Source organism: Prionailurus viverrinus, chromosome A3 (assembly GCF_022837055.1).
Source record: "Prionailurus viverrinus isolate Anna chromosome A3, UM_Priviv_1.0, whole genome shotgun sequence".
In the NCBI taxonomy this organism is placed as follows: Eukaryota; Metazoa; Chordata; class Mammalia; order Carnivora; family Felidae; genus Prionailurus; species Prionailurus viverrinus.
In genome coordinates this window covers 24,717,118-24,729,557 of record NC_062563.1, presented here as the reverse complement: position 1 = coordinate 24,729,557, position 12,440 = coordinate 24,717,118, and the positions used below count along the sequence as shown (strand labels likewise).

The 12,440-nt window shown below is 39.1% G+C and overlaps 2 protein-coding genes across 6 annotated transcripts in view; one reads left to right on the top strand and one right to left on the bottom strand.

The window, feature by feature from the left end:
* The window catches only part of ITCH (itchy E3 ubiquitin protein ligase), a 147,522-nt gene that overhangs the window by 85,945 nt on the left and 49,137 nt on the right, over positions 1–12,440 (top strand). For all 5 annotated transcript variants that reach the window (XM_047854672.1, XM_047854674.1, XM_047854675.1 and 2 more), the window contains 2 exons: positions 10,238–10,395; positions 11,741–11,930. In XM_047854672.1, the coding sequence (XP_047710628.1) occupies positions 10,238–10,395; positions 11,741–11,930 (348 nt within the window). The remainder of the gene's footprint in view (positions 1–10,237; positions 10,396–11,740; positions 11,931–12,440) is intronic.
* On the bottom strand, positions 1,437–2,135 carry LOC125163096 (homeobox protein NANOG-like). The gene has a single exon (XM_047854677.1). It carries the CDS (start codon positions 2,133–2,135, stop codon positions 1,437–1,439), a length of 699 nt encoding a protein of 232 aa, XP_047710633.1.

The following is a 12,440-nucleotide window of genomic DNA, read 5'->3' as shown; positions in this document are numbered from 1 at the left end:
AAAGTATTTTTACATTAAGGTAAGTAAAATTTTTTTTAAACATAATGCTATTGCACATTTAATAGACTGCAGTATAGTGTAAACATAACTTACATGCACTGGGAAACAAAAATATTGACTTTATTGCAGTGGTCTAGAACTGATACTGCTGAGGTATGCCTGTATAGGCTCATAGAATCCTTCTGTGGAGAGGAAGATCTCTAAAAGTATTTGGGGCATTGGCATGATCAAAACTCCATAGGAAAAAGTATTTTATTTTATTTGGTAATCGTGTATAGCTTGTATTATCTGGTGGTGAGTGAAGGTGGGGAGACCTATGTGGGAAGTTGTTATAGTAATACAGTGAGCGATAAGGAGGGTTAGAACTGGGGCAATGGTGGTAGAAGAGTAGGGAGAGAATGTGGAAGTGAAATCAGTGAGACTTAGGTATTAAGCATCAAGAGGAACAGGAGAGAAGAAAAGTCAAGTTGCCTGGGAGGATAGCAGTGCCACCATAGAATCAGACCATGAGAGGAATACTAGCCTTACAATTGGAGAGTTATTCTAGATCTCCTGCATTTAGTTGATAATTTGGTACCAGAGGATGGGAATGCACCAAGGATAAGTGATTGGATTTGGGAACCGTTTTAGAGATGATCTTTGAAATCATAAAATTTGAGACTCTAGGGAAAAATTCAGAACAGAACCATAGGAACCTATATTTAGTGAGTGGGAGGAAGAAGACAAATTGAAGAAGAGATGGTTAGAAGTGGGCATACAAGATTAACTCGAAGAAGTTAAGAGAAAATGGTTTTGTTTTGTTTTTTTTTAAAGATAAAGTGGGTATTTATTTGTACTTAAATCTATCATAAACCACCAGCCAAACTGGTCCTATCATCACGACACATTAAAATATAAAAACAGCTTTCTACAAATACTGGAATAACGAACAGGTCAGGAGTTGTAGTTAAACCAGCACAGGGGGCAGAGGAAATCAACAACGCACATTATAACTTAACCCTCCACCGTTAACAGTTGAGGTTGTTAAGCCTCACTATCTCAGAAAATACAAATAATCCTTCATCACATCTTTGTATTTTTACTTCCTATTCTTGTGGTTAAATTCTGGAGCCTAAAGATATACAAATTAGTATTGTATCTAGTTATCTAGAGCCAGAAACATATTTCCACATGTTGTTCAAAGCAGCCAAAGCTACGGAATCCTCTTTGATGAGACTTCTGCCGTTCCCCCTTGATGGACAGAATAAACATAATGAAAAGCAGAATATCAAGGCAGAGATACAGGACCCTAACAGACAAATCCTAGAAGTAATACAGCCATCGCCCAAATGGAGACAGATTAATACGCTCATGGTCACGCGACTTCAGGCTGTATGTTCAGGGTAGTTTGGGAATAAATCCATTATTTGCTGGGCACTAAAATACTTAGCCGTTTGCTATATTACACTGTGGCTTTCCCCAGTCGTTTCTAAGATGGACTGCAAATCGCTGACAGAATTTTGCTGTAACTGTATCTGGGGCTGCAGGGATTCCTCTCCACAGTCGTGCAGCTGACTGTTCCAGCCCTGGCCATTCCAGGCTTGGGGGCACCAGGTCTGACTGTTCCAGGTCTGGTTGCTCCACGACTGACTGTTCCAGGTCTGGTTGCTCCACGACTGGCTGTTCCAGGTCTGGTTGCCCCACGACTGGCTGTTCCAGGTCTGGTTGCCCCATATTGGAAGGTTTCCGGAAGTGTTCATCAGGTATCCCTGAGACACAGTGTTGTTATTCTTTGGCCAGTTGTTTTTTTGCCACCTCTTACATTTCATTCTCTGGTTCTGGAACCAGGTCTTAACCTGCTTATAGCTAAGGTTCAGAATGTTGGAAAGTTCTTGCATCTGCTGGAGACTGAGGTATTTCTGTCTCTGAAATCTATCATTGAGTACATATAGCTGGGTCTGAGAGAAGACGGTTCTGATCTTCTGTTTCTTGCCCTGAGCTGGATTGTCCTTCTTCGCGGTGATCTCCTCTGCAGAAGTGGGCAGCACTTTTACTCTGGGGCTGGTGGAAGAATCGGGGCTGCCCTGAACAAGTAGATCCATGCAGGAAGGAAGAGGAGAGACGGTCTCCATGTGGGGGGTCTCAGCGGATGACATTTGCAAGGGTGCATAATTTTCTTCAGGCCCATCAATCTCAGGCACTGGAGAAGAGTCCCTAGAATCGGGTGCTTCGGGGCAAGGTGGGCATTGGGCTGAGCTGGATCCGTATTCATGTTGCCGAGTTGAGGGAAGAGAGAAAAAAAAAAAGAGCGAGATGCAGGCTTATGTGTCTAGGTGGAAGAACTTAAAAGAGAAATCTGAAGATCTCCAGATGTAAGAGTATCAGAAAGACAGGATGCAGTGGCGTCACCACCAAAAGGGCCAAGCACCAACCAACCCAATTTAGCAAAAGGTGAGAAAATGGTTTTAAAAGATGAGGTAATTGGGGCACCTGGGTGGCTCAGTTGGTTAAGCTTCTGACTCTTGATTTTGGCTCAGGTCATGATCTCACAGTTCGTGAGATAGAGCCTCACAATGGACTCTGTGCAGACAGCTCTGAGTCTGCTTGTAATTCTCTCTGCCCCTCTCTTTCTCTGCCCCTTCCCCCCTTGCACACGCACTCTCCCAAAATAAGTAAACCAACTTAAAAGATGGAGTATTTAATCCTGTCAAGCACTGCAGAAGAGAATGAGATACTAGACTAATTAAGCCAAGGAAAACTGGCTATATATGGAAAAAGAAAAAATCAAGTTAGAGCTTTATCTTGTCCAAGATCAGAGTAGATTCCAGGTTGACTTTAAAATTGAGTTCAGAGGTGCTTGGGTGGCTCAGTCAGTTAACCCAGCTCTTGGTTTTGGCTCAGGTCATGATCTCACGGCTTCATGGGTTTGAGCCCCACATCGGGCTCTGTGCTGACAGCGCGGAACCAGCTTGGGATTCTCTCTCGCTGCCCCTCCCCCCACTCATGCTGTCTCTGTCTCAAAATAAATAAACTTAAAAAATTTAAAAGAAAATTGAGTTCAAAAAAATTAAATTATAAAACCTTTAGGAGAAAATGTGAATAGTGAACTTATTTCTGAATAAATTTGATTATATAGGAATATAAAACTCTTCTGTGCATTTTATGTCCCAGTATGTGATCTATTCTGGAGAATGTTCCATGTGCACTCAAGAAGAATGTGTATTTTGCTGCTTTAGGATGAAATGTTCTGTATATATCTGTTAAGTCCATCCAGTCCAGTGTGTCATTCAAAGCCATTGTTTCCTTGTTGATTTTCATTTAGATGATCTGTCCATTGCTGTAAGTGGGGTGTTGAAGTCCCCTACTATTATGGTATTATTTTCAATGAGTTTCTTTATGTTTGTGATTAATTGATGTATATATTTGGGTGCTTTCACATTTGGAGCATAAATGTTTACAGTTGTTACATCTTGTTGGATAGACCCCTTAATTATGATATAATTCCCTTTTTCATCTCTTGTTAACAGCCTTTATTTTAAAACCTAGATTGTCTGATATAAGCATGGCTACTCCGGCTTTCTTTTGGTGACCATTAGCATGATAGATGGTTCTCTATCCCCTTACTTTCAATCTGAAGGTGTCTTTAGGTCTAAAATGGGTCTCTTGTAAACAGCGTATAGATGGATCTTGTTTTCTTTTCCATTTTATTACCCTGTGTCTTTTGATTGGAGCATTTAGTCCATTGACGTTTAGAGTGAGTATGAAAGGTATGAATTTATTGCCATTATGTTGCCTGTAGAGTGGTGGTCTCTGGTCCTTCCTAGTCTTTGTTGCTTTTGGTCTTTTTAGGGTATTTTTGGTTTTCTTTTTTGTTTTTTTTTCCCCAGTATTTACTACCCTGAGAGAATCCCTGTTAAAATTTCTTGCAGAGCTGGTTTAGTGGTCATGAACTCCTTTAGTTTTTGTTTGGGAAACTTTTATCTCTCCTATTTTGAATGACAGTCTTGCTGGGTAAAGAATTGGCTGCACATTTTCCCGATTCAGCATATTGAATATATCCTACCACTCCTTTCTGGGCTGCCAAGTTTCTCTGGATAGGTCTGCTGTGAACCTGATCTGTCTTCTCTTGTAGGTTAAGTACTTTTTTTCCCTTGCTGCTTTCATGATTCTTTTCCTTCCCTGTTTTGTGAATTTGACTATAATATGCCTTGATGATAGTCGGTTTTTGTTGAATCTAATGGGAGTTCTCTGTGCCTCCTGGGTTTTGATGTCTGTGTCTTTTCCCAAGTTAGGAAAGTTTTCCACTATGATTTGCTCACATACACCATCTACCCCTTTTTCTCTCTCTTCATCTTCTGGGACTCTTATGATTCCGATGTTATTCCTTAATGAGTCACTAAATTCCCTAATTCTTGTATCATGCTCTTTTGCCTTAGTCTTCCTCTTTTTTTCTGCTTCATTATTCTCCATAAGTTTGTCCTCCATATCACTGATTTGCTGCTCTGCTTTATCCATCCTTCCCACCGTGGTATCCATTCAAGATTGCAGCTCAGTTACAGTGTTTTTAATTTCATCCTGACTAGCTTTTACTTCTTTTGTCTCCACAAAAAGGGATTCTAATCTGTTTTCAACCCCAGCTAGTTCCTCTGTATTTTCAAATATAGAATTAAAAGCGGATGACAGATACTTAACCAATATGAAAAGCGATAAATTGATATCCTCAGATTATAAAAGGATCTTACAAATAATAAGTAGAACTATTCTCTTATAACAGAAAAACGTATAAAAGATGTATACAATTCATGGAAGAAGAAACTGTAATGGCTTATAAATGAAATATTGTTGAACATTAACATTTTTATTTACCAAATTAGTAAAGACTTTGAAATATTTAAATACCTTATGGTGAAGTGGACATTTTCATAACTAGCTGATGGGAGAACAGATTAATTATTATCTTTGAAAATATTTTTAGTAATATTAAATTAAATATTAAAATATCTTCAAGATATTTGTATACTTTAACCCAGGTGTTCTATTCTGACTTTCTGTAGGAAATAGGAATTACCTCCTCTTCCCCCACCAAAAGAAAAGAAAATGATTAGATGATATTTCTATGTATTAGAATTTTCTATAGTCATTAGATGTTATAAATGTTTTTTTAATAATTTGGGGGAAATGCCCAGTATATAATGAGTAATAAAACAAACATTTGCTCAAGATAGGAAACATTGTATGATTACATACAGAGCCGGTGAAATAGGACTGGCAAGAGATAGTTCCATGTCTTAATGGTAATGATCTCCAGAAGGCAGGACTGAAGGTGATTTTTATTTTATGATTAGAAGTTGTTTTTCACTTTGAAAAGTGAAAGTCTTTGAAAAACTAAAATATACTAAGTTCTTTAATAGCATAAATACAAGAAGTTATAATGAAGGAAAAAAGAAAGAACTGTTTTGAAGAGCAGTTAGGATTGAGGAAGTGTTTTAGGTTGAGGGGTTTGATTGTGTTTATGAACCGAGAGAAAAGATCTGGAAGAAGGAAGATGATGGAAGATAGAAGAAAGGTGTTAAATGATGATGGAAAGTCCTAGAAGATACAGGCTGAAATAAAAAACACAAAGACAAATTAGCCTTGAAGTAGTGAAGAGACATTTTTCTCCCAAGAGGGGAAACAAATAAATGAAGATGATAAGAGCACAGAGAAATTTTTTTGATTGATTTTTCCTTTTTTTAATGAAAGTTTATTCTTAAATGTAAAATAGGAACTAAGACAACACTTCATCCTAGCTATAGTTGGCAATAGATGCTGTAACAGACAGGGAATTCAGATGTTTAAACAGGAATAGAATTAAGGAACACCATTGCCTCAGGCACAAGAACAGGTTACTTTTTGTCAGGCTTCTTTCTTTCCTTTTTTTCCCTTTTTTGTTTAAGAGAGTTCAAGCAGGGGAGAAGGTTGTGTGGGGGGGGAGGGAAGGAAGGGGGAAGGATCTCAAGCAGGCTTCACGCTGAGCGTGGAGTCCTACATGGGGCTCAATCCCACAACCCTGTGATCATTGACCTGAGCCAAAATCAGGAGTTGGAACTCAACTGACTAAGCCATCCAGGCTTAGAAATCTTTCCAGATTTCTTAATTCCACCTGTAGGCCCTTCCCTGCAGCCTTTGATTTTAGTTCCTTGAGTTTCTTTTCTTCTTTCTGTTTCTGCTTGAGTGTTTTATCTTCCTTGTTCCATCTTCTTGGGCTGTCTCAGGGGCTTCTGCCACCTTCTCAGCTGGACATGGCACCTACCTCCCCTTTGAAACAGAGAAAGTTTAAGGTAGATGAGACAATTGAAGGATAGCAGATAATCATCATGTTAGGGAAGAGGCAGGATGACGGTCATCTACAGATTGGAAATGTGGTCAAAAGTAGATTTAATATGTAGAAAATGGTTGATTTCCAAGCAGTATGTATAGTCCAGTTGAAGTTGTTAAATAAGGTCAACTGTAGCTTTAGTCTCAGTCTCTAAAATGAGCAAGCTATAGGAAACTGATGCCTGCCAGTATAAAAAGATGGAGACTGAAGAAACAGTTTTAATTTCTTTTTGTCTTTTGCCTAAGTCTCTTTAATTGTACAGCACCTAGTAAAAGTCCTTTGCCCTACCAAATTACTATTAATTTTTATTAGTATTAATTTTAATATTAATACACCAATCCCAATGAACCTGTGGCGTAGGCTGTCATAGTCCTCTGTCATTTCTAGTTTTTTAGCTCCTAGGAGATTTGAGCTGTGATTTCTTCTTTTTAACAGGAAAAAAGGTGCTCACTTTGGCGGCACATACACTAACAGGAGGGAAGAAAAGACTTTATCTTATTAGACATTGGTAGTGAAAATCTACAGACTTTTCTTTCTTCTTTTTTTTTTTTTTTTAATTTTTTAATGTTTACTCAGTTTTGAGAGACAGAGAGCAAGCAAGGGTGGGGCAGAGAGAGAGAGGGAGATACAGAATCTGAAGCAGGCTCCAGGCTCCAAGCTGTCAGCACAGAGCCCGATGCAGGGCTCGAGCTCACAAGCTGTGAGATCATGACCTGAGCCAAAGTCAGATGCCTAACTGACTGAGCCACCCAGGCACCCCTACAGACTTTTCTTTATTGGGCACAGTGGGAAATTTATGAGGACCTTTTATAGAACAGTCTACTCCTTTAATTTGGTATTTTACCTAGTTTATTTACTCTGCTAAAATAGACCTGATTTTGCACCTGGAACATTATTTATTATTACTTGTTGGCCCCTGAGAATAGTAGTAGAAAAAGTAAATGAAGGATTAGTTGTAATGAAAAGATTGCTTGGGGTTAGGGGATGTTGGACTATAGTGAAGGAATGAAAGGTACTAGGAGAAGTAGTACCCTGGGATGGAACCCAAGTGGGACTTGAAGGGAGCTGATGGACTGTGAATATAGAGTGGGTTAAAGGCCATGATGAGACTGCATCAAAGATACAGTGGGAGGCAGGTAGAAGAAGTAGAACGTTGTAGGTAGAGAGATTTGTGAGTTTAAGACCTAGGAAGGAGGAACAATTTCTAAGTATCAAGGACATTTAAGGAGTCATCCTACTACCCAGATTGTCAGATAACTATATTGAGAAACTGAGGCCAAGGTGTTAGAGTAAACAGCATGGATGTTGAAATCTCCAAAATTTTAATCCTCAACCCCAGGATATTGCATTTTTGAATCCAGTTTCTGGATTTCCCCTTTGTCATAGCAGATTTACCTCATGTCCCAAATGTTTCTCCTTCCTCACATATACCTGAAATTTGACTAGCACTGACGTGCATGGAGATTTAAGTACCTTTTCTTTGGTCAAATAACTTCTTAATAGCAGAGCCAGAGCTAGAAACCTCAATTTCCCACTATTGGTCCATTCTGCCATTTGTTGTGTACCTTCTAAAAGGCATTATGAACCTTAATTAGTTCTTAATATTTTTTTTTTTTTTAATTTTTTTTTTTCAACGTTTATTTATTTTTGGGACAGAGAGAGACAGAGCATGAACGGGGGAGGGGCAGAGAGAGGGAGACACAGAATCGGAAACAGGCTCCAGGCTCTGAGCCATCGGCCCAGAGCCCGACGCGGGGCTCGAACTCACGGACCGCGAGATCGTGACCTGGCTGAAGTCGGACGCTTAACCGACTGCGCCACCCAGGCGCCCCAGTTCTTAATATTTTTAAGAACTAACTAGTAATGTGTTGAAATAGTATGGAGAGGCAATACTCAGAGTCTTAAAGGGGTATGCTACTCAAAAATGGGTTTGGAACTCAGCACCTAGGGGTAGAGGAGCAGTGTCAAAGCTGACTCTTCCTGCATTCAGTTCATATTCTGGGGTGACTTGGCCTTCCTGTAGGAGTCAACACTAACCAGGTGCTGACTGCCAGTTACTGAGCTGTTCCTTTTATTCAAAATAAGCATTTGAGGGGCGCCTGGGTGGCTCAGTCAGTTAAGTGGCCGACCTCGGCTCAGGTCATGATCTCACAGTCCATGAGTTCGAGCCCCGCGTCGGGCTCTGTGCTGACAGCTCAGAGTCTGGAGCCTGTTTCAGATTCTGTGTCTCCCTCTCTCTGACCCTCCCCCGTTTGTGCTCTGTCTCTCTCTGTCTCAAAAATAAATAAATGTTAAAAAAAAAAATTAAAAACGAAACAAAACAAAATAAGCATTTGAGGCACCCACAAGGCAGTCTTGTCATATCTTACTATTCACACAGATCACCTGGGGATCTTATTAAAATTCTAGTTCTGATATAGTGGCTCCTGGGAGAGGAGGGCAAGATTGTGTATTTCTTTTTTTTTTTTTAACGTTTTTGAAATGTTTATTTATTTTGAGAGAGAGAGAGTGAAGAGGGGCAAAGAAAGAAGAGAAAGAATCCCAAGCAGGCTCGTCACTGTCAGCATGAGCCCGATGCAGGGCTTGATCTCACAAGACATGAGGTCATGACCTGAGCCAAAATCAAGAGTCAGTCACCCAACCAGCTGAGCCACCTGGGCACCTCAAGATTGTGCTTTTCTAATAAGCCTCCTGTGTATTGCCTTTGCTTCTTTTCCATATTTTGAGTTCCATACTTTGAGTAGAAAAACCCTAAAGAACTTTAGGGGAGGGGCACCTGGGTGGCTCAGTCGGTTAAGCAACCGACTTCTCAGGTCATGATCTTGCGGTTCATGAGTTTGAGCCCCGCATCGGGCTCTGTGCTGACAGCTCAGACCCTGGAGCCTGCTTTGGATTCTGTGTCTCTCTCTCTCTCTCTGCCTCTCCCCTGGTTGCACGCACGCTCTCTCTCTCTCTCTCTCTCTCTCTCTCTCTCAGGAAATGAATAAACATTAAAAAATTAAAAAAACTTTAGGGGAACATAGTTTGAATATGATTTAATATGTGGTCATGCCTCTCAATATTAATTTCTTGAATTGATTAGATATTACTTTGTTCAGGCTTATTCTGAATAATTAATACTGTAGTATGGATTGATACTGCATAGTGGTTTGCTGCTTACCAGATAGTAGATAGCAGAGCCTTAGCTGAGGCTTCTTCAAACTGTCTAAACTAACACTCTGCTGTCTAATTCATGGCTAGGTTTCCCTGGGAAAAGTAATCAAGTATATTTAGCTGACAGTGGTAAAAACTTTCAATCTGACATTACTGTCCTCCCCTCTCTTTTCTTTCTTTCAATTTATGTCATTGCTTTGAAGAAATAACACCTCCCTTTTAAAAAAGGTCTGTGGGCACCTCTGTTCTAATCACTAATTTTCAACATTTTGTATACCGTTTCCTGGGATGGAAAGAAAACACCTTGTCTCTGGAAAATACGTATACTTCTTTCTTCTGCCATAAAACAGTCAACCCTACCCTAAAACTGAAGAATATTAAGGGCCAATGGAAACCAGGAAAATTATGGTGACATTATCTGGGCTTGAAATAAAATAGTGCCCTTTCGAAGGCATTGGAATTTTGAGAATTTGACTCTGTTCCTGCTTATACAGGGCCTCCAAAGACTTAATTTGAAATCTGAACCAGCATACCTAATAGTTTTGAAGAGTCCCACATGTTTCTGTTGCCCTTAGGCAACTCCTCCCTCTTGCTGCTGGGTGGGCTCTGAGGGTTACATACAAGACTCTACCCAAGGGCTATTCACGTACTTGATAAGGCCGGCCAGAAATTTTAAGTTTTGGTCTTGTTTTTTATTAAATTCATTGAACATTCATTTTCCCCTCCCTTTCCCTGCTTCTTACCCAGAACAAATCCAAATGGATCAGATGAACCTGAGGATTCAGGGGCTGGTGAAAATAGGAAGGTCAATGGGAATAATTCTCCATCACTCTCAAATGGCGGTTTTAAACCTTCTAGGCCTCCAAGACCTTCACGACCACCTCCACCTACCCCACGTAGACCAGGTGTGTATTCCAACCACACACTAGGGATGTAACTGTCAGTACTGTGATTATAAATAACGTTTTGTTTGGGAATTGATCCTCAGATAAGAATCAGGAGACTCAGGTTGGTTTTATAGTGGTATTTTTTATATTTAAGATTTTGGCCCAGAATGATCTTTCTGTAGGTAGACGAAGGTATGCTTTTCCAGAAGTTTTTCCTCTAGGGAAAATCTATTGAGGCAAGTGGTTTATTGAAAATGAGAAATAAAATGAGAGCCCTATGTGCATTATTCATTTTGTCAGGGATCTGGTTGCTTTTCTCATTATATCCTTTAAAAAGACAATTAGTAAATGGTGAGTAACCCAACAATGCTAAATGATATTCAGATTTTGAAGCAAAAATTATACAACCAATGAACACATTTTGTGTAGTAAAAATGTTAACAGCTCTAGGTAGAATATCCATTTTCCCTGATTAGCCAGAATAGAATCTTTAATCATTTATTATTTCCCTCTGCTAGTATGTGGACAGGGAATGTATAAAAAATTAAACCAAATATTATTAAAAAGTAAATTAGTTGTCTACAAATAATTTTCTTTTTAATGTTTATTTATTTTTGAGAGAGAGACAGAGCATTAGTTGGGGAGGGGCAGAGAGAGAGGGAGACACAGAATCAGAAGCAGGCTGCAGGCTCTGAGCTGTCAGCACAGAGCCCAGTATGGGGCTTGAACTCATGAAATGCGAGATCATGACCTGAGCCAAAGTCAGATGCTCAACTGACTGAGCTACCCAGGTGCCCCTACAAATCATTTTATTAAAAACTTTGTTTTTAATTATACATCTTCCCCTGTTTGGGGTAAAAATTGTGTTAATAATATATTCCCAGTCTTTAAAATCATATACTACTTTGTCAAAATATTGGTGACTTCTCCCGGTAATTGTTTTGTCAGGTATTTCTTGAAGATGTACTATGTACAGTGCTATTGCTTAATAGTCATAACATCAAAAATTGGTCTTTGATATGCAGGGTTTCATAGAAAAGACAGTTTTAAGGATCTGAAGAATTACTAAATGAATTTATAACACCAAGGGATACCAATGCTTTCCTATTCTAAAAGTTTTTATTTCTGTGGCATCAGGAAATCAGAATTTGCATGTGCTTCATAATTAGTAAAGAGACATGGAGTAGATAGAACCCAAAAAGTTATTTTAAAAAGTTGATTTTATTTAAGTTATTTTTACCTACATGTCCACATCTTAAATTTTCTGTGTCATCTGCCTTTTAATTTTTTTTAAGTTAAAATTCTATCCTGAATTTAGATTTCTGAAAATAAAAGATTGTTGTTTTCCACAAATCTTTTATAGCATCTGTCAATGGTTCACCATCTGCTACTTCTGAAAGTGATGGATCCAGTACAGGCTCTCTGCCACCAACAAATATAAATTCAAATACATCTGAAGGAGCAACATCTGGATTAATAATTCCTCTTACTATATCTGGAGGCTCAGGCCCTAGGCCATTAAATACTGTACCTCAAGCTCCCCTACCACCTGGGTAAGTAGCTGTTTTTTGTTAACATTTGTTTGCTTTAGGCTTCTGCATATACTTATTAATAATGAACATAATACTGAACTTCATTCTTTAAAAAAGCATCTTCAAGCAGTGGTAACTGGTTTTGGTGGGTGGGGGGCTATATCTAGAGTCAGACTGGACAAAAAAAACCTCACCACATTAGCAGTCATCCTCCTCCTCATTTCCAGGGCATACTTTTTTATTTTTATTATATTTTTTTTATTGAAGGACTCTAAACCATAGAAAGTTAACTAGTGCCAAGTAATAGTCACCAAATTCAGATTGCTTTCTCTTTGACAGGGAAAAAAAAACCCCACTTCTTAAAATACTTTTCGACCATCATAAAGTCATTATGGCAAAGTAGTAATAATTTAGGAAACTGATGGGAATACAAGCTGGTGCAGCCACTCTGGAAAACAGTATGGAGGTTCCTCAAACTAAAAATAGAACTACCCTACTACCCAGCAATTGTACTACTAGGCATTTATCCAA

Bases quoted from the DNA above. Each gene is read 5' to 3' on its own strand.
- LOC125163096 (XM_047854677.1), bottom strand. From the start codon at position 2,135: ATGTCATCCGCTGAGACCCCCCACATGGAGACCGTCTCTCCTCTTCCT.